The following is a 23,518-nucleotide window of genomic DNA, read 5'->3' on the forward strand; positions in this document are numbered from 1 at the left end:
TTGTTTTGTATCAGTGTATCCCAAGTGCTCTAGAAATGCAGGCAGACATCAGTTCTTTAATTCTTGAATAACAGATGCTTCAGCTCTCAGGGACCATCACAGTGGGAGAAAGTCACAAGCACAGAAAAGAACAGGAGTGATTAATGAGTTTGGACCATCCTGGTTTTCAAAAGCACTCCCAACTATCTGAGGCGAAATGCCAATATATTCTAAGGTCAGATGAACACCGCAAGGCAGCACGCAAATATCAAGAACTCCAATGTTTTCTAGCTCCCTGAGCTCTCCAACTGTAAATGATATTGAAAGAATTGACAGCTTTAATTCTCCCAGGCGTGCCAGCAGAATACATGCATTGGACATTTGCCAGCAGTGCCTATTAAAGAGCTGCATGGTTTAGGCACATTTCCCAAGAGCAAAGGGAACGCAGCGTTTCCCCTGCGAGACAGTGAGATCTGACGGACTATCAAAACAACTGGAACCAATCCATAACTGGGTTAGTGATTGTGTCTCAGTTGTATCATATTGTTATTAGAGCCTAAATTCCCTGACTACTTCTGCAGCTCCAGCCAGAGTAACGAGAATAAATTCACAAATTGCATGAGTTTCCACAGCTCCCCAGTAGGAGTGAGAATGAAAATAGGCAACAGCAGAACATGGGACGCAAGGACCTCAGAGCATTTGTGTCACCAATGACCACATCAATTTACCTACCCAACATGAGTGGGGATCCTGGGATACTTTGCTGCTCAGAGCATTACTTTCTTTGATTGTATGACACAACAGGCACCTGTTGTTTATTGATTATTTTTAGAAATAATAAATTAAATGTCATTTCAATCAAGATGGCAGAAAACTTTCTTTTCTGTTGAAGTATTTGTATAATCAGCAAATTGAAAGATATAATAACAGTAGAGAACAAACATATAAACATGACATATTTGCAGAAGTTTTTTGAGGGAAATACCTGCTATAGCTAAATATTTATTCCCATTTATTAAATAGTTGCTCAAGAAAGACTTGGATTTTATGTTATCTTTTACTTCTGTATTCCTATCAGTCCTATGCAAGGAAACGTCATTTATTTTGCTTTGTAGTCGAAGGACCAAATAGGAAGAACAGAAATTTAAAATAGCATTAGAAATTAACTGAAAATTCTCATTTAATGCAGTCATTAAATAAATATTAATGCACTTTCTTATGTTCCATTTAATGGAAGTTGTCCTGACACTAAATTTCCTACATGAATGACAACCATATATCTCTTCAGTTTTCTTTTACAAGTGCATATAGCACATCTTTGTTATAAAAAATTATTGCCTGTCATCTTTCAAATATTTTCTGTAAAGTAGTCAAATGTAACACTATCTATCCTTTTCCTAATGTTCATTGTGTATTAAGGAAAAAAAATATTTTTATTTAGAAGGAATAAATATGGGCTATGCAAATCAATCTTACTCACGTATTAGACCAAATATAGAAAAGGAAAAACACTGCAAAGGCTAAGTAAAAAAATTACCCAAACAGAGTATTTGCCTTGTCAATACTCCTGCCTTGAAATATGCCTAGAATTAGCTTTGCTTAGAGGTTAGAGCTTCTCTTCTAAGTAGTTAAATATAGGATATGATATTTTACCAACCCATGACAAATTTGTTTCCTGTTTTAATAAGAACATCCCAGAACATGGAATGGAAGTTAAATTTCAAATTTTTTTTCAAATAATTTTAAAAATACATATTACTACTTGAAAAGGAAAACATAAAGGGAGAATACCTGACAAATTAATACATCTTCAGCACCTGATACTGTGAGATTTCACAGCCTATTAAGTGGTCCAGGAACCTATTCAAGACCAGTTAGCTTTTATAGGTGTTATAAAAGGTTATAGGTTTCATTGTTTTATTATTAAAGACGTAGATGACCCTGAAATCTTGTCGTCCTAAAAGACTCAAATTAACAAAGCAGTTTAAATTCATTAGTTGCACAGTCTGAAACAAATTGCTCAAATGCTTAGATAATTAGGTTTGAAGTTTGAACGTGTTGCACAGGGCTCCCATGGGGTTGGACTGGCAAGAATGAGGGCAGATATGCAGAGAACAAGAAATTGCAGCTACATGTTACTACAGAGTGGAAATCAAAGCACATAATAACACTAACAGTAATAATAAAACTGGATAAATTTATCCAGGTCTGGATAAATTATCATGGACTTTATTAGAATAATAACAGGATTAGAGAATCAGGTGCTTACTTAGACTTTTCCAACTGAAGGAAAGAATTCTTTCTGGTTATGATAAAAATAATTTCTTCTGAAACCCAATATGAATAATATTTTTAGACTGAGTAATGGTACACACAGAATCCCTTTGTTTTGGATGCTGTGCTATTCCATCCAGTTGTGCTCAGGTTTTGTATCACCTGCTCCTACAGCCCACACACACACTCAACTGCCTGTCAGAAAATCACATATACACCTGTGACTATTTCTGTTCATTTAAAAAGTACCTAACTACTAAGTTTTAAAACATAGCAACAATTTTAAGATGATTTGAAATTCTGGAGCATGAATTTTTTCACCTTCACCAGCAGGAATGGCTTTTATGGTTAATTAGATGACTTTCATTTGCTATATTTCTTTAAAAAACACACTGAGTTTGCCTTTAAATTGAAGATTGTATCCTTTATTTCCTTTTAATGGGAAATATAGAAAAAAGTTTATTACACAGGAGGAATTTTTATTTCTCTATAACAAGGTCTGAGAAGCTGTTAGTGCATCATATAAAAAGTTATTAAAACTAAATATTGTGCCTGCTCAGAAGTCATATTTTAGACCTCATCATAAACTTAAATTATCCTTTTCTCATAATCACTGCAAAGTTCATCACACATTTATGAACCTACACAATGACTAAATCTTAGAATTAAATAAAATTAATAAGAAATAGATTCCTGGCTGACAATCTATATTGGAAATATATAAAATACCAATACAATACGAGCAGCAATAACTGAAAGGCCCATAACCCTTACATCAAAATAATATAAGATTAATATTTAGAAAAAAGCCCATTCTAAGCTGTAGAGTGGAGGTATTTAGCCCTCAAAATAGTTGCTTTACTGAAAATAGTGACTGCAGGAATGACTTTTACTCACAACAGCACCTATCTTTCTTCCTTATTAATAAACCCTCTCATCCCACCAAGGGGAGAGAGAAACAAGATGTAAGTTACCAGTAGATATGAATGAGACCTTGAAAAAAGATCCTAAGATGGACACTCAGATTAATTTTACATTAGAGGTCAAAGCTGAATTTTGTAGTTTTGAATAATAATTCAGTAAAAAAAAAAAATTCTATGTTCCATTTTAATTTTTTTTCAGAATGACTCCTGTATGTCTTTACCCAACCACTGTGACTTCTGTGTCTTATATTCAGCTTTATCAGTTTGGAACCTTCCCCCAAACAAATTTGAATTGCACACATTACCTGTTTTCTTCTTCATCAACGAAGCACATATTCCCTAAAAATGACACTGGCTTAGATGATCTAAAGCTGATATGGCAAATTAGTTGATTACTTTTGCCATCTGATGAAACAACAATGTCTAGTCCTTTTGGGAACTGCACAGAAAATGGGCAAATCCTGTCACCCTCTTCAAGTTCAATCTGAGGAAGTTCAACGTGAATTCGCGATTTCCTGTGTTAAAAATAAATAATAATGGTGTTTGTGCTTACAGGATTGCAGTAATAAAGTTGATTCACACATTCACAAAACTATATTTCACAGTTAAATAGAGAAGAATAACTTTAGTTTTGAAGTACAAATCACATTAAACTAATTAAAGAATTAAAATTCTTCCAACATTTAGATGGTAGTTTGTTTTCTTCATACGCATCTGAACATTTTATACTGACCCACAATAGCTCAATGTCCAGATGAAGAGCAATTTCTATTAACTGTGCTACAAAAGGCATAAATAGGTTTCCAAAACTTAAAAATTTCACTGAATTATTGAACAATAATTTAAAGAGAGTTTTAAAGTAGAAATATTAAGGGGAATTTCATGAAGATACTTAAGATGCTTTCCCCAAGTTATGTAACTATAGGTTTCAGTTCCAAAATAAGAATGGCAGTCAGTCCAGGCCCTTATGGAATCCTTTCAGTTCCAAACACTGAGTCACTAATAATAGACAAATCACTTGATAAATGAGTACTACTCAGACAAGATAAGACAATAATAATTTGAAGGTAAAGTCAACTTCATTAATTTATGACAACAGAAATGCTTTGCTCCAGTTCTTCTTCATTGAAATGATACCTATATGAGCAAAACTAATATTATTGTTCCTTACTGATTAAAAACAGAAAAGTTGTATCTTAAAAATTGGAATAGTTGTGAAGCTGGGTTATGGTACATAATATTACAAAAGGTTCTTAAAAACATTACAAAAAGGCTCTTATAAGCAGCAGGATAAAGTTGATCCACAGAGAAGTAACAAATACATGAATTGTCTATTGTAAAAAGTAGCAGGACTAAAACATTTGTGCTGTCCTTTTCAATACTAAAACCTTACTTATGAAGAAGAGGAGAGGGAAGAAGGAAAAAAAACACCACCAAAAACCACAACCCCACCAACTGCTCAAACAACAGCTGGATTTCAAAACAGTGCCTTATAACCTGCGCAGTAGAGAAAATAAGACAACAGAAAGATTTTATCTTATCACAATATGAAAAAAGATATAAGACTATGATCTTAGTATCCAGCTAAACTTAAGATAAAAGTCCTGGTAGGACTCTGCTCTTAATTTTTGTGTTATTCATAGTAATTTTTTATTTCTGATATAAATTCATAGAGTGAAATCAGAAGATAGTCACTTCATGAAGCAGGAATGTTTGAGGACAAAACATGGGTTTGTTGAATATACAGCAATATTAATTACATTAATTTTTCTTAAATATGCAGATTCTTCTGCTGAGTATAAAATTAATATACTAACCTTCACAAACAAAAGTTACGTCACTTTTTCTGAAGAGAACAAAACCAACAATTATTCAGGATTTACATAACAAATCTACGTTGAGATTTTTACCTTAAATAATCTTGGGGAATGATATTGATGTCTGCTTCAGTTTCCACATCCAGAGGAACTGGCATCATGATTAAAAAGGGAGGGTCAAAATTTAGTTTTGGTGACTTCAGAGTGCCAGACAATGTTATCTTGTATGGTGATGGATTATCATTTACATACACTGATATTTCAGAAGTATATGTCCCAGGACAAGCTGTTCAAAAGGTTTTAAAAAAAAATTATATTACCATAAATACATGCAACTAAAGGAGTTACATTAAGAGGTTTTGGGTTAGGTTTTTTGTTTGTTTTTTTAAAAAAAATCAGCACTGCTTTCTTTCTAAAAATGCGTTTTAACATAAAATAAACATAGTAGTAGAATATTTATTAAGAAAGCTTAGAACACTTGCCTGCAGCAAAGAAAAATCCACATTTTTTTAACTTGTCAGAAATTTTTTAGTCTGAGTTCTTAATTTATTGCACTAATATTCTATTGTACACAATATCAATACACCACTTAGCAGATTTTAAAGAGTTGCAGTCATACTATAAATTACAATAATTGACACAGAGAGTACTTATTTTATAAAGGAAAAACTATCAGAAGCATCTGACTGCCAAGATAAAGAAAAGTTGGTGCCTTTTAAGAGGGCAATGACTACAGTTACACAGATGACCCTAAAACCTGTAATGTTGCTAAGTCAGCCTCACACAAGCCAGCAGGACCAGTCCTACCCTCCACTAAGAGCATCTTCCATTTCATAGAAACATTTTGGTTGGAAAAGACCTTTAAGATCATCAACTCCAACTGCAAAACTAACACTGCCAAGTCCACAAAAAAAAAAAAAGTGATGGGATGACCAAAGATCCTTCTCCAGGCATTCTCTACAGTGCAGCTGGACATGACAATAGTGAAGATAAAGATTACCTTGTGTTCTGCCCCTTCTCATGCCACCTTCCTAACTGCTGCAAGGCAGTTTCTCTAGGATGGAAAAGCACATTTTTCTTCCACTGACACAGAGAGCAAGGTGCTTCCTTCCATAACCATTACACTACCAAAATGGTATTCCAAACCAAGCACCAAATTTTCAGACATTACCACTGCTGAAGAGATAGCAACACAAGCAATTTTGAGGGCCACCTAGTGAACAACTCTTGTACTTAGAAACAAATCTGCATGGTGTGTTGTAAGACAACCCAAAAAATTTAATTTTTGAGAAAAAACACCTTTTCCTTTGATTCCTCTTTATCAGATCAGTATGGAAAAATCCTTACCTAATAAATAAGAGGAAAAGATAGCCAGAAAAAAATAATTTGTGTTTTATGTGTCTGTATGAGCATTTATGTGTCACTGCAAACAAAATACACATGACAGGCTCTTTTCAGATTATCTCAGATAATTAAATCCACAGCCTGAGAAAGAGCTGTCACTGTTTACAAACAAAAAGAATAAAATCTAGTGTCTTCAAAACACTTTGTCTTATTTTCTCCTTGTAAGACCCAATTTCCTAACGGAGATGATAACAGAGGAGCTTCACAGAAGCCTGTTATGACACTAGAACATGGCCTGAGGACTCCTTTATTTCAGACCAGAAAACAGGAAAGTGGCAAAGTGAAAACCAGGTCTGGTAAGAACTGCTGTAGTGTTTGCAACATCTGCCTAATTCCATGTTAAATGGAAATGAACTTTAGAAAACAATACTGCTGAGAAGGCTAAGAAGATTCTGATTGTAGATTTTGATACAACAAGAACACATCGTCCTCTGACACTTAGTCCTTTTATGAAGGAAAAGTGAGACAGCATCAGAAAAAGGTCATGAAGGTGGACAAAGAGCCAAACAGAATATTTTTTACAAGCCTATAAGAAAGGATGTTCTACACAAGTTAATCCCATATATGAGCTAGACAGTCTTCTGTTCTACAGAAGACTATCTAGCTGGGCTAGAACTACACAATATATCTGGTATTCTATCTTCATACATACATATGTCATATGATAAAGTGAAAGGCCATAACCAATAAATACCATAGGGATGGAATATAATGAAGGAAAAAAAGTAGATGAGCATGTGTCAATATGAAAGAATGTGCAATCTTCAGTAACTCACATTTTAAAATATTCACATTAACCATCCATTCTGTACAGAACAATTCTAACAAATTCATTAATATAAGATTGCATCTATTTGCTATAGAATCCCTCACTCAAAAAACAGAACAGACAGTGCTTAATCCACTGATCATTCTGTGTGTGGCTCCACACATTTGCTCACATCAAAATTCTCCATAGTACTGTTATGACCCACCCCTGAAGGCAAGGATAACTCAGGTTCTTGTTAACAAATCCCTTACGGTGGATTAGAGTGAAGTGACACTGAATGACTGGTGTTACGTGTATATATGGCAGGTTTATTTTAGAACAATTCAGTTGCAAAGGAAAGCAGGTATGTAGCCATTTGGGGCAGTATTATCTATAGTAACACAGCAATATAAAAGCATAAAGATATCACTTAAGAAAATACATAAAGAAAAGAAAAAAAAAGGAAAGAAAGGATAAGCATAGATAGTGGAAAAATATCACCACTCGTGGATCCAGCAATAAGACTTGATTGTTGTAATTTTGATGTCTGTTGATCGAAGTGATGGTCACAGTCTTGATTCGTCATGGAAGCCCATGGAACACTAAGCTCAGTGGGTTAACATATGTTCAGGTTCAGGTGGGAACACCCAGGTACCTCCCCTGGACAGGAGGAGTTTTACACTGTCTGTTGTAAAACTGTGGATCATGCACAGTCCTCCGGTGGAAGGCCCCAGAAATGACTCTGGGGGCACTTTGGATGCCTTTGATGGTTTATGACACCTTCAAAGACATGACAGCTGCCTCTCCTGTCAGAGCAGTTGGCCCAGTTATGCCCCAGCAGAAGGGGCCTACATGTAAATGTCCCGGTACTTCTCCGGGGGAGAGTTTTATGACTGAGACAGTTGTGTAAGGGAGTACATTGGCACGATAAAAAGCATTATGCCACCTCGGCAGGTTCTGTTTCTTATTGGCTTTCTCACTTATCTGGCTCAAAACCAGCTTGTTGCCGACCAAAGGTTGGTTTGTCACGGTCCATCCGTCAATGGCGGGTGGGCACCCCTTGTCTTATGTGGATCAGAGGTTTTGCCACCAAACACAAAAAACACTCCTCCTCCCCTTTGGAGGTTTGCACCCTTTGGGGGGTGCAAACTCAGCCAATTGTTTTGCAAATGGTCAACTGTTAGAGGCATTAACCATTAGCATTTCAGTCTCTCATAAGCACGTAAACGAATAAATTATTGCTTATGTCAGAAACAGCAGGACATTGTAATATTGGGATCATTTTAAACAGACACAAAGACAAAAAAAAGTGAATTATTTCATTAAGATACTTTCATTAGTTTGGAAGGCATAGGGCCAATGTTTTCAGGATATTTCTTGTTAAACAAATTACTTTGCAATTAATGAGAATTATGTCCTGAACTAACAGCTGAAGTCATGAATTTATTTTACTACTCACACCTTTAATGACCACTGTCAAAGCTTGTGTTGCTGTTACAATTCTGATATACCACCATTAATTTCTATAGGACAAAAAAAAAAGCAGTCCAGTGGATGTGAAAGTTTTCAGTAGGGAGATTTGATGGTACTTACGAATTTGCCAATCTAAATCTGCCAAGGGCTAACTAAATCTGTACAATGATATGGGAAATGTCCCCTTTGTCTTTTCTATATATATATTTATTAGGGGAAATAAGCATTAGAAAAAAACTCTGAATAAAGGAACACAACTTCTTGAAGTACTTATGTGCATATATTCATTAGGTGCTTCATTCTCAGTCTAATTTGCACTAGAAAGCCCATCCAGTTCAGGGTGCCTAACTCCACAGCTATCTTGGGACCATTCTTCATGGAGATTCCTTGCTAATAGTAAACAGATTATATTTCTGATGAAAGTCAGTTATACACATATGCAAGCTGACCTCCCACGCTTTCAGAGGAGAAATATTTCAAGTTCCCACACCTTTTACTCTACCTGTTTCAGTTACACTTTAAATTAGCATCAAAAACTGGTTTAAACAGCCACTTCTTTGAGGATGTCCCTATTCCTTGTTCCTCTCTAGCAGCATAGATGTATATTTCTTATATTTTTTTGCCCTCCAGAAATTTTAACTCTACGGTAGCACAGGTTTTGATTTTTTTAGACTGTGTGAGAAGAAAATAAAATCACCACCTTCTCACCCTCTTAAGTTTTTATTAGACTGTTATGCAGTTCCTACACTTGTCCCCTAAATAAACATTTTTAGTTTAGCTGCCTTGGACTTTACAATAATTCATGCTGTAATACATATACACCCCTCCAGCATAAAAAGGTGCCATGGAAAAAAATTGCATACACTGAAATACAGACTTCAAAGCAGAAAAGTCACCAGTAGTTAAAACTTAAAGGTAAGTCCTACAAAAAAACTAAGGGAAAAAAAAGGAAACTAATCATTTTTCCACAGAAACTGTTCAAAAAAAGAAAAAAAACAAACAAACACTAGAAGATGAAGGTCACTTGGACCTATTACATAATCATCATATCTTCAGAGGCTCTGAATTCCTGGTAACTCACAGGTTTATTTTTGACTATTTCCACAAGGGATCCCAGAGCATGAGTTTATTGTAACTTCCTGTGCTGCAGATATTTTTCATATCACAATAAGATATAGTGAAAATTTTTATCTACTTTTAATGTATTATAATATAGAGCAGCAGAAGAGGATCATATTACTACAGTTCTTGAGAATCTCCAGTTTTACTTTTTTAACAGGTAGCATCATCTTACCATGCATTATAGAAACTCTTGCATTTGATTAAGCACTGCAGCTTACAGTAGCACTTTGTACTCTATTACAGATGATGTAGTATAGTTAAACAAATTACTCTAATGCACTTTCAAAGTTCATTTTAAGGTTTGTTCACCCCCACATATTACAACTTTACAGTAGAATCCCATGAAGGTGATTAGCACACTATATTCATTAACTAGGTCTCCCATGTGGGTTTTGATGTACCTAATGTTCTCTTACAAGAAAGAATAATGATATTCACTAAAGGTATTGCACAGTACGCTATAAATCATGGGAAAATACTTAGAACATTGAACTGAGGGTAATTGATTTTTACAGTTATTTATGATTTTCTGTAAACAAAAGACATGGGACCACAGAAAAAATACAGATAACTTCAAATTACAATAATTTCTCAGTCATATTTATGTACACACACATCTGAATTTACACATGCAATTTATCCAGTAATTAAAAATATTGGCTTTTATTTGTATGCTGTGCTCTGCTTCACAGTCTGCAATACACAAGCAACTCCAAGTAACATATGGAATTAAATATTGCTCTTGCACATTCACAACGTTTACAGAGCAACATTTAACAGGCTTCTCAATTTCTCATACAGAATCATTGCAAGACTCATAAACAAAGAAAAATATAGGTATATTAAATTATACACAATGCAAGTTAGACATTTAAATATTATAAAGAACAACAACAGCATCTTTCTTTAGGACAGGAATGTTCCCTTGCTGACTCAGGATCAGATCCAACTGACAAAACAACTTTTCTTCCCTGAGAATGCTGGGGCCCCAAAAGTAGGCCACTCAAACTGCCAAAATGACAAGAGTTCTGTAGGCATCAGCTGCATATGCTGGTGGGCTTTATCAGCTTACTTACAGTGTTATATTCTACAGTTCTGTGAATCTTGTACATTACTCTCTACCCTAAACACTTGACTGTGAATAAGGTAGAATCCTAATATTTCTATTCTGTCATTCCTCTTCCGGTATATGTGCTTGATTACCATCTTCCTTCATGCTCCCAAGTTTTTTAGAAATCTTTTTTACATATTTTTACTTAGGGATTCATTACCTGAGCAGATTACTCAAAAAAATATCATAGCTAATTGATTTTTTTTATCTCATTGAGACAGGAAATTTCCATTCTTATCTAAATTATGGCTAATTAGAAAAAAGTTCACATACTTGCCAAGTTCCCTTGGAAAGCTTTAGTACCTAAGTCAGTCAACCTAAATGAACATGAAGGAGCAGTACTGAAAATGGTACAGCTACTCCAGCTTTTGATGCTTTATGTGTGCAAACCAGACTTTTCAAATAATACGATTTCAAAAGAAGTTATTCCATGCTTTTTGTTAGGTCTGCAGCTGTCTTGTTTTCTCAGAACTACAACAAACCTTAAGTGATTAAAGCAAGTCCTAGTATCGAATTCATCATATAAACTCATTTAAACATACCTATGAAAGTGATACATTGGCCAAACTGTCTGTATAAGAATTCATAAAATTACTTACGAGGGCAGAACGATACAGCTATACTGACTTTGACACCTGGACTAAGAGATCCAGCCTGCAGACTAAAGTCGAAAACACCATATTCTATATTTTTGTCTGCATCATCACAATTCAATTTCCATGTCAATGGATGCCTTGAGATATTCTTCAGGTCAAGGTCCTGTAAATATTTGCAGAAAAGGCATACAGGTTGAAAGAGGGAAAACAGTAAACACCATGACACTTTTCACATTCTATCCTAAGCAGTCTTTCTGCAAACACATCAAAAAGAAAAAAAGAGAGAGCTATAGAAAGCAATGAAGAGTCCAGTTTATTGTATCTGCAAAGATGAGCATGCCTATCTGCACAGCCTAGATGCTTTCCAGTCACTCGCCACATTCATAAAGAGCAATACTTTCCTTCCAGAATGGAAAAACTTCATTTATGTGAGGTAAATAGATCAAAGCATCACAGTGGGAGTGCTTAGCCAAACAGAACTGAGGACTTTTTCCTGATACAAATGAAGCACAGCAAGTACTAAACTCCGTGGCTCACATTTAGATTTACAGGTGGAGACACTGAAAACAAAAGAAGTTTAGAATACATTTTCAAATCCTCTTCTTTCAATTCAGTAAGAAAACAGTAAAAATAAATTTAAAAAACCCACCTAAATTCCTTTATCTCAGAGTTATTTTTCAGCTTCCAAAACATCCCTAGCTAGGAAAATGTCTTGACTTTGTATTATCATTGTTTTCTGAAGGCACTTGAAAAAGCATTTCAAGTGTTTCCATCATTGCCAAAAATAATTTTTTATGATTTCCAAGCAAAGCCCTCAGGAATTAGAAACAATAAATTATGTTATGGTATGTTTTACATTCATAGAAATTCTCTGTGTTCCAAATATTGTATTTAGTGATTTTTCCCTATTAAGCCCTAAATCATGACCAGGAATTTTTGGGGAGGGTGCCAGTTTTCACAGATCAGCACCATACAATGGACTGGGACAGCAATTTCACTGTATGGAACATCATCGATTGCATTCTGGCACCACCACTGTCTAGTTTACTAGTATAAGCAGAAGCAGAAAATCTTCAGAACTAAGCTATTTCTTACACAATTAATGGCTAATTTCTCATGGTGCCCAAGCTTTCTCATATTATCAGAATCAGGACAAGCCCAAGTTTGAGTTTTGGAAAAATTTATAGCGATTAAAAGACAAACACAAAAACTGAGCAAAATCACAATGGAAAACTTTAAAATATTTAAACCGTATATTTGGAACACAAATGTATTTTGTGTTCCAAAACTGTATTCTTTTCCCAGTCATTTTTGGTTAATTAAAAGCTATAGCCAAGAATAACTACAACACTTGTGATTACGTACCTGAGAAGTCACTCTCTCATCAGCAATACCGAAATTCATGTCACTTGAATGTTGTTCAAATTTAAGTTTCATTGAGGAGAACTTCACTAGTGAATTAAGTGCTGTTGGAAAAAACAATTTAAGATGTTTATACAGCATTATTTGACAAATATTCCCTCAAATTCCCTTCATAAAATCATTGTTTCTGCACATGTTTAACACAAAAGTTTCTCCCCTTGTTTTTCTTTTTGTTGTTCCTATACTATAGATATAATTACTGCAATTTAACTTTGTCTTATTCTTTAGTCACATTAAAATTATTTACATTTTATATCTACCAGACTTATAGCATGTCTCCTTCATATAAAGAGAGCCACATAATCTTCCTACTGCAGATGAATGCATTTACATTTCTGACAGTAATCATCAGAAGAGAGTTGAAAGATTTCCTAAAGAACAGCATTTCTCTTAATTTCATACAGCTGCAACAAAGAAACTGTCACCAAGGACGGAGTTTAAAGTGAGAATTTAAAAAAACCCCAAAGGTATATGTTCCCATAGCTTCTTTTTGATTCTTGGAAACAACACTGGAAGCACACAGTATCCTCTTATCAAAATCTGCAAGTTTGCTCTATGCCCAGTGTTGATCAATTCTCTTCTCCCCCTAAAAAACCCAAAGAATTTCCTAATCGCATATATCACATTATGTAAACAGCAATACAATCTGTGTTTCTCCAGAGCACAGGCATATAAACTCTATAAAGTAATATTGTTTCAAAATAGGAATGTAATCTGCTGGAATGCTTCCACCCATATGCAACTGTGCCACTCACAAAGTCCTCAACTCTCACCAAAACCCCCGTACAAGGAGAATGCAGCAAGACAAACACTATGAGGGAGATTATCTCCCCAGCCAAAACAAAATTTTGAGATGGATTATTAAAACAAATTTCAGCTCACATGAGTCCATAATATTGATAATACATCCTTTTCCTTTGTATCAGACAGAGATTAGACTTGAGACTTTTCCAGTCGAGTTTTCTGTCCTGGTTTGTTTTTTCTCTTTCAGTGCTTTCTTACATACCTATAAGCAGTCTCCAAGGGAAAAGTCTTACAAGTATTTAAGTAAGAGACCTGCCCTCCTTTCCAGGTGCTGAAACAGTCTACAAATTTTGCTTTTAAAAAAAAAAATTAAAAAATATTCATGATGGATTGAAAACATATTGACTACACTGAAGTTAAAAGACTGGGTTGAATAATCTTGAGTACAAACATCAGATATAAGCTATTGATTTACGTGTCAACCACACTGTCCTGTGCAGTCTGAATCCTGGTCAACCACAAAAACTGTCACAGGGAATAACAATTGTAAGAGCAGAAAACAAATGTGCCATAAAGCATCTAGCAGTAAGAATTAGGCCTATTTGTCAAATCAAAACTTAGAGCTCACAAGATGCATCTTACTAAGTTCTAGCTCTTAAAGTGGTAATCTGAAATGAATCAATGACAGATACAATTTTTAAGTTGTCAGAATGTAATCAAATTATGAAGTTCTTTTTTAACATTGAAATAATTTGGCTAGTTGCCTGCATCCAAATGATTATCTGAAACACTGAGTGATCAAGACATTTATTTAGACTTCTCTCCCTCCTCTCAGACCATCAAAATTCCCAGTAAGAATGTAATTCTAATACTCAAATTTAAACAGAAGTCACACTTCATTTTTTCAGGTATTTCTTAAAATTGGAAGTATTACATATTCTCTTTTATACTATTATTACTTGTTGCTGGCCTATACTGGTACATTGAATAAATTCTACATCACAGAAGCACAAATTTGTGATAAAATTTAGATAAGATTGTCAGTTATTCATGAGCCTTAGTGATTGTATCTATTCATTATTCCACAAAAAAAGGGAAAATGAAAAAATTTTTTTCTTCATGTTACATAAATCACTTTTGCACTAGAAATTTGTCACTTTGACTCATATTTTTACTTAAAGAAGTGCTTCCTAGTAATCTCATATACACATGTACCTTCACCTTTACTCTATATGTTCCTAAACTAAATATATTTAGAAACGTTTAATGTGAATTTACTTCTATGACAGGATCTAAAGCGGGTCTCTCAGAGTTCTTTGATACTTTAAAAGGTCTCAAAAGTAAGACTTAGGTTAAAGCCCTACAAACAACAAAAAAAAGAACCTAAATATAGATAAAACCTAATAAAATTGGTGTTGCTTTTACCTCACATTATGCATTTAATTGGCCAAGCCTTCTTCAGTGCTCCCAAAAGGTTTAAACATTACACAAACATCATTCCTGGAAGATACTCGGTACTTAAGTCTCGTCTCAAATAAACAGTGACTATAGATTAAAAGCTAAGATGAAGGAAGCCAATGTATTCAAATGTTCACAATGTATAGGTCTACATGACTGTAAGAATCAGACAGGAAAATAAAGAGAACCACAAATTATTTCTAAGAAAAGCACCGAAGAATCATTTGAGATATCAATCTCTTGCTGCAGGCAAATGACCCATAACTTTGGCCATTAACAACCTCTGACAGGACAGATGGGATCAGAGCCATTCAGGGGCATTTTAAAGGAGTTTCAAATACAGCTAGAGATCCTGGTTTTGACAGGATAAGACAGAAAAATAGTATGACTGTCATAGTACTTTTCTACGCTTTTCAGATGAACTGCTGTAAATATTGGGATTTGCACGATGAAGTCTAGAAATACTAATGCAGGAGTAGACACAAAAATGAGTTTTGGTAAACTAATTTCTACAAAAGGTAAATGGCTATGTAAAAATATTTTCTCAGTGTGTCATAATTATGCATAGAAAGTTCAGCTTTACATGTATGTAAAAATAAAAGTCAAAATTTGAAAATTTTGCAAGTTTCCAAGAAACGTATAAATTATACAATTATCCACCAAATTCCAATTAAGTAGCAATTCTCTGCAATTAGAATACAAGCAAAGATATCTCTACAAATATATGTATCCACCAGCTCTTTAAGCCACCAGTTTACCTACCAATTGCCTTAATTATACAGCATGGAGGAGCCACAGGGAGTTTCGCTGCAGGGGGCTGAGGAGGAAGGATGTTACTCACAGATACAACCAAAGTTGTAAGTGTAGAGTCAGCCTGAGGAGTAGTAACTGGAAGAGTGAAGTGATATGCTGCCACCTAAAGGAAAAAAATATCATTGTGGTCACATTCCCAAAGAAAATATAGGTACTTCTTGAACCATGAGTGGTTTACTCTTTCAGCAGAATTATAGAAATTAATTTAGGACCTGATCGTGATATTAATAGGATGATCATTTATTAGCACTGAGAATCAACCCTCTAAGCAAGCAGGACCCAGGCATTTTTTTCCCCCATCCTGAGGAGTAAACTGTATGACCAAAAGTATCAGGGTTATGAGCAAAACTACAGACAAAGCTTCTGGTAAATCACAGTGTTGTGTTCCACTCCAGTCACTCACCTGAGTGAAAAAAGATTGGAGCAGTGGCCCCAGTGCAGAAGCTTGAGCAAAGAGGAGGGAAAACAAAGCTACATAAGCTATGGAAGCCTTTCTCAAAGAAGGAAGATAAAAGGTCAACCATTATGGTATACCCAGCATAAACAAAATGGGCTCTGAGATCAAGGCGGAGCATGAGTTAAAACTGAGAAACTGGGGGGTAAAAAAAGTAGTCTTAAAACCTTTGTCATTAAATGCCACTGAATTCTAGGTGTGTAAATTCCAGCGATTTTGATCCTCATTTTATCTGTGCAATCCCATCCTCAAGTAAGCGGGGTTTAGAACTTGTTTTGTACAGAATCCTCTATTTTGACAGACAGTGCTTCCAAAAGGCCAAATTTATTTCACAATGCCCTTTCAAAGAACCATTTCTTGCCTCTTGCTCTGTCTTTCCAAGGATCAATGCACTAAAGTAATATGTGCTCCAGACAAAAGGTACAGACAACCATAACAAAGGTAACAGAAGAAAAAAACCAAAACTTCTGCACTGAAACCACTGTTAAGAGTCCTTCAAATTCTGTTTTCACCTTGAAGGCTACTAAAATCTCCAGAAAGGACTCAGGTCTATAAAATCTTCATGTTGCTTAAAAATATGCAGTAAAACCAGCTGTATAAAGAATTAGTGAATTGTTTAAAAGCTTTCAAAAACTGCAGAAAATAGTGTATCACTCTTCACTTTCACAGCTGTGGTAGCAAGTAGAATTCATAAATGATAGGAAAGAAAAACAAAACTGTCCTAAGCCAGGACATGAGGCACATATCCATCTGTAACAGAATCAACACAGAGCTTAGATAGTGAGAAGCAAGCACACAGCACTTAGAGTGTGTGGAGTTCCAGCAGGGTTTGTAACACACAATTACTCACTCCTGGTGAGCGAGATGTGTGCTGAGCCTTGTGGAACATTTTGTCTATCTGTGCTTAGCTAAAGGAAGGCATAGGATGAGGGCAAGTTTTTGCAGCCACAGTCTCTTGGTTTATATTGATACTTCAAATCTGATAATGATTAGACTTAATAACATAGAATTGGCTTTTCAAAGTTAACATGGGGGATGCCATTTAAGATTTCTTAGTAACTAATGCTCAAGATATGTCATAAATCAAGATTGAGTAAAAATCTCCTGATTTGATTTACTCTTCTATTATTAGTATCTCCATCAAGTTACACCTTCAAAATATGTTCTTGTAATTACACTGAATTTTTAAAGTTTGGTGAGATTAAGAGGCTTAGTCTGCAACAGATATTACGGCAGCACTGGCTATGCAAAAGAGTGCAGTCTAGAACTGCAATAGCTCTTCATCAGCGCTGGTATGGTCAGGTCAGACAACAGAAGGTGGAATCCTTTTGTCCCTCTCTCAAAGCAGCTATTCAAAACTTGCTTTTCATCCCAACTATAAGGAAAATTTGGTTTAGTCTTACTATGCAACAAGTTCTTTATTTGGCAGGAATTGGCAAACAAAAGAAAGTATGTGCAAGACCCTCAATTCACTACACGTAGAGCCTGATGTTCACTGAAAACCTACACTGGCTATGAAGTCCAATGGTGCAAACTCAGAGGCAATACAGCTCATAGAAATGTATTTACATAATTGAGAACAAATCATAGCTTTTATTTTATTCACACATATCTTTGCGTAATTAGCTGCACATTAGCTAACCTATATTACAAATGAAAAATCCTTTAAAAACTATATAACCAGAAATAATACTGTAATTCGTACACATACACACATTGCTGAAACAGAATTAAAAATTAATTTCAATTATTAGGACTTCACTTTGCAAGTAGAATCATTATGTTTCTTTTTCATTTATGATTCATTTTTCATTTCTCCAACATCATAACAGAAAATTCTTTTATAAGATTATATAATTAAAAAACTAATTACATTTAAAATAATAAATCCTTAGACTATTACCGGATTTGCACTTGCTTTTTAGATAATCTATAAATACTTTATAGTTACTTATCTATTGGGATATTTTCCTGAAGCTGCATTTAACTTCATACACCAGAGAATACAGGAGGGGCAGGAAGCAAGCAGCCTAGGGAGAGTTCTTTCACAAACACTCATGTTTGTTTGTCATTATAAGAGACGTTTTTCCTGTCCTGATGTACACTAATTATGCATGTTGTTTGGAAAGGAGGCATCATCTACAAAGTGGTAGTCTTAGCAACTAAAATACTTCAAAAGAAACTTTAGAAAGACCAGTCACGTGAGACAAAGGAGCCGTTTGCTACATGTTCACATAGAACATCTCCAAAGGATGCCAGAAAAAGGATGATTGATTAGGCTGCCACCAGAAGTTACAATTCTTTAAATAAACTCATGTTCCTGTAAAAGTTTTATTTAGATGGTACTTTATACCTTCAAAGTTTGCTAGAAACTTAAGAAAGACCAGTCACGTGAGACAAAGGAGTCGTTTGCTACATGTTCACATAGAACATCTCCAAAGGATGCCAGAAAAAGGATGATTGATTAGGCTGCCACCAGAAGTTACAATTCTTTAAATAAACTCATGTTCCTGTAAAAGTTTTATTTAGATGGTACTTTAAAATACCTTCAAATTTTTTTGCTAGAATTACTAACCAAATAAAACTTATTGATTTCAAGGAATCTATGTGATCAGGAAAGTTCTGCTTCCAAAATATATTTGAATTTATGATATAGGTTTGATACCAAGAGTGTGGTAGCTCTAAGCCCAACACTGGAGAATAAACATGGCTGAATGGCTTCCTGTCTCAATCCTAAATACTTGGTATAAGGAAAGAAACAAAAGGGGGGAACACAACCCCAGAAAACATGACAAGCAAAACAGTATTTTGTATAAAATTCATGGATAAAAAATAAATAAACTCAAGCACAGATGTCAAGCTGAGGGTAGAAAAAACAATGAGGTTATTTTCAGAAAACACTTCCAAAGCGGTTACCTAATTTTTGTCTTTACTAAGTACTCTAGTGCAATAATGTATGCATAAGGCCTAAAATACAACTTTCTAACCATAATTCCAATAGAGCATATATTCTCAAGGTTGAAAAAAGAAATTGCTGTCAAATCCAGGATTTATATACTTAATATATGACATCCCCTTAAAATTACAGTACTTTCTTTTACAGTACAACTTCACAGGAAATTGCAAGTAAATCAGTAAGCTAATTTATTACTTAAAATCAAATTAAAACATCTGTAAAGGATAATACTTTTGTATTTATCATATAATAACATGCAGATTGTTCAAAGATCTTGAAGCATTTGTGTAAAGGTTGACTCTAAAGTTTATTTATTTATACCACTAACAACATACAAATTCAGCAGTGATATAAGGAGAGAAAATGTAACATACATTAGAAAAAATCGGTTTCATTCAAATTTAAACCTAATTGCAAAACCAAAGATTTATGTCCTGCAACTGAATCCAATATACATTCCCAGCCTTCCCTCAGATTTAACATCAGCTTTTCCTTAAACCATACTGAAATCTTTCATGCAGCCTAAGTTCCCCAGGTTTATATCAGAGATAAGCAGCTTCCACAATGAAAAATGTAACTGATGTTCAAAGTCATCACTCAAAACCCTGAAATAAAACTAAATCTTCCCCTTGTATATGGTCAAAGATGACGCACCGGCAATACCCTGTAATTCCACAGCTGCAGATTTTCCATAGAATTCATTTCTTATACCACAAATCTGTTCTTTCATTAAGAAAAAAAAAAAAGTCATTTAAAAGGACAAAAACACCCCACCAAAACACCTGTCACTTCTCCAGCACAAGCTTAGGCAATAAGCTCTGACAGGTGTGACTTGCTCTATTTATCTCAATCAAAGGCCCTCATAGGCTTCATTATTACACAGCTGTGCATTTTGTCTTTTTTCCAAGATGTTGGAATTTGTTATTTTCCAGCAGAGTTTAAAAAAATAAAAATAAAATAAAAAACAAAAGTCATTTTGAAGCAGTACACTCCTGCACTTTGCTTTCCTTAGCAGACCATGCAGGACACTGCTGCAGGGGGATCATCCTGCCTGGAGAAGCACAGCAGCACTTGAGGAACAAAGATAAGCCAGTCTTTAAAGTGACCACGTGCTGTCTGCTTCCCTCACACAAAACTAAAGGAATGAGGTGCTCCCCAATGCTACCTGGGCAGGTAACTTGCAGGAGAACCATGGTCAGAAAAGCCAAGTTTCCATGCTTTATGGACAGTATGATTTAAAATTTAGTTCCAAAGTAGTCACTGACAGAAATCCGTCAATAAATAATATGATTAGTCATGATGTTTAGCTCTGGATCTGGATAGGGAGGAGGAAGCTACAACAGATCTTTGGCCAGATAGTCGTGGGTTGTTGGTATTTTTTGTTTGGTTTGTTTGGGGTTTTTTGTACTCTGAAATGAGAACCCAGTGTAGCCAATCACATGTTCAGGTGGCTGAACCTCCTAATACTTCAGTGAAAAAAAAAATTAAAACATAACTGAAGTGTCTCTCAAATAAAGTTATATCAGAACAGAGAAGAAAGAAGCACACAACCTGCATATAAATAGGATATTCAGAAGTATTGGTTAGCTTATCTATTAATATATTTATTTTGTATCCTGCTTTCGTTGACAGCTCTGACTTTCACAGCCAACAAACACCAAGGTTAAACTCTCACCACTGAGGCAGAGAGCCCTGTCACCTCCAACACCTTCTGAGACACTGGAATAACAGGAAGGCACAGCCATGCTGTGTCTGAGTAGCATCCCAGCCTCATCTATAATGCATTGACTCCATTTAACACTTAGAATACTGAAGAAATTGTCTCAGAATTTTTTAAGATCTATTTTTTAAGCATGCCAAGACACTTCATCTCTAAGAGCATCTTTGGATTTCACATGTATTTGTACATTGTCCATTTTAGTGAGAACTGCAGGAGCTATTCAGAGTTCCTTTATATTAACTTCATTTGTTGATCTGAAGGTTTTTGAGTTTTGAATAAAAGCTACTGCCTAGTTGATTTTTAGCAGGAGAATTCAAGATTGCATTCAAGACTAAATTACTTAAAACCTTACATCAATAATTCAAGTCATTTTAATAAATTTTTAAACTACACTAAAATAATTTCATGGGGTTTTGATTTTTTTTTTTTAGCAAAGCTTCTGAGTTATTTTTTTTCTAACTTTTCCTAAATTCATGTCTCTACTTTCTTATCAGTAACATCAGTATAGTGGGGTTTTGTTGGTTTATAGGGTATAGTTGTCAGTAATGACTACAACAGCAGGAAGTTTTAGTAAAACCAGAAGGCAGACAGAAAAGAATGCAACCTGATGGGATACAGAAGGTTTGTAGCAGCTGGGAGGTAAGCTGGGTAAGAGTGGTTGTTAAAAAAAAAGTGATGAGATCAGAGAAACAGCTGTTCAAGTGCAGAGGCAGGAAATAGCACTTGGAACCGTGAAATCTGAATAGGGGAAGCTCAAAATAGAGATTAGAGTTTTTTTTTCAAGACTGGAAAGTCAGGAAAGAGAAGGAAGAAATCTGGTGAGAAAAGGAGATGAGGTAGATGAGGTAGAACAGTAAAGAACTGAGATCCAAAGGGGAATGTTTTAAGAACTGAGATCCAAAGGGGAATGTTTTAAGAATCAGTAACTTCTGACAGTTTCTGATCACAATAAGAGATGCTGATACCTGGACCGCTTTCTTAACAGAACTATGCTTTTTATTAGTATTCTGCTTTGCAGAAGTTAAGTAAAGGAAAAGCTACAGCATCCTGGGGGATACATGCACTTCCAGATGCTTCCTATAGTCACCTCATACTGGGCCACTTCATTTAACACTAGTCAGTGCTGTTGCTGCCAGCTACCACAGTGCTGCACTAACTCAGTGATGCTCATTTGTAAGTACCAGTGGGCTGTGAGCTCTAAATGTCCTTGGGCATGTCTTGCCTTGCAAGAAACTGCCCCCTGACAGGCAGGCAATAATACACTGGAAGCAGAAGGGAAGCCCTGGTGGCACCCAGCTTACCCAGCCCCAGGGGCAAAGGGAGACAGAAAGACTGTGAGCAGGTGAAGAGAAGGGAAAACTGAAATAAAGACATTTACCTACAGCAACACTTAGTAGTTGGCTATGAGGTATAAGGTGCCCCAGGAAAATTACTCCAACATTATCATCTACTCTTGCATTTCTATTATTGACCCTTCCTATTTAAATGAAAATGTCAGCATTTTCCCTTGCTGAGTTTCTTTCCAGCTTGACTATAGGTCATTGATAATATTCTGTACGTACCATTTTGCAAACAATTACATACTTCCTGACACTGTATCTAGTTTAATTCTGACTATCTTGCTTATGAGTGTTGCATCAGAACTGTTAAGATACTTAAAGATACGACAACTGCTGCTTCTCCCTTAACCTCAAGGCCTGCTATACTACAGAAGGAATTTTTTATGAATCTATTGACTCATGTTCTGTCAGCAAAAATCATTTCAGAGTAGTGTATGTGCTATAAACTCACCCCATCAGTTATTCACAATAGCTTCCATGTGTACACAGAAGAAAATCACAGTGTTACCAGACACCATTTATAATACACAAATATTATTTGAATGATGCTTTGAACGAAGGAATTTCCTCTGTACTGAAGTGCTGGGAAGATGGGGAACGTGATGGGAAGGGGAGGGGGTTAAAATAGAATACTGTTGACCCTTTCAAGGTGTGTTATCTCTGACATTCTTTTTCTAAGGTAAAAATGCAGATAATGCAACAGGTTTATATGCTATAGAAGTGAGTCCCAGTTGCTTGTTCTCATTCATGATATTAAAGATTAAGTTTTCTTTCAGTTTGTTGTTCTCCAAATATGTGGAAACCTAAAACTCTCCATCTCTAAAGCATCAGAAAGCAACTTTGCCAATCTTTATGACATGTAAAACTCCTCTACTTTTGCAGCCCCTTGGTCATCTAAGAGTTAAAGCCCGAACAGCTACACAAAAGAAAATGGCTGCAGGTCTGTTGAATGATTTAATGAATGTGTGGTAAGACATTTCAGTATAAAATTACACCATTTTTAAGTCACTGATAAAGTGTATATTCTTTGCGTATGTAAAACATTTAAATTATATAGAGGTTATTTATCTTAAGAACTGGGTTACTAATTATAAAACTATTGCACACACTAAAATGGGCATCTAAAGTCTCTATTCCCCCACCACAGAAATATCACAGAGCATG

General features: G+C 35.2%; 1 protein-coding gene across 1 annotated transcript in view; it reads right to left on the reverse strand.

Annotated features, from left to right (window-relative positions):
- CFAP47 (cilia and flagella associated protein 47) overlaps positions 1–23,518 on the reverse strand; it is a 277,322-nt gene that overhangs the window by 224,419 nt on the left and 29,385 nt on the right. Inside the window, exons 22-26 of the mRNA XM_039380204.1 lie at positions 15,834–15,987; positions 12,813–12,913; positions 11,451–11,610; positions 5,087–5,279; positions 3,482–3,691 (exon numbers count right to left, since the gene is read on the reverse strand). Coding sequence (XP_039236138.1) covers positions 3,482–3,691; positions 5,087–5,279; positions 11,451–11,610; positions 12,813–12,913; positions 15,834–15,987 — 818 coding nt within the window. The remainder of the gene's footprint in view (positions 1–3,481; positions 3,692–5,086; positions 5,280–11,450; positions 11,611–12,812; positions 12,914–15,833; positions 15,988–23,518) is intronic.

The sequence above is a fragment of the Pipra filicauda genome, unplaced genomic scaffold (assembly GCF_003945595.2).
Source record: "Pipra filicauda isolate LSUMZ 115617 unplaced genomic scaffold, ASM394559v2 scaffold18_size4552066_pilon, whole genome shotgun sequence".
Classification (NCBI taxonomy): Eukaryota; Metazoa; Chordata; class Aves; order Passeriformes; family Pipridae; genus Pipra; species Pipra filicauda.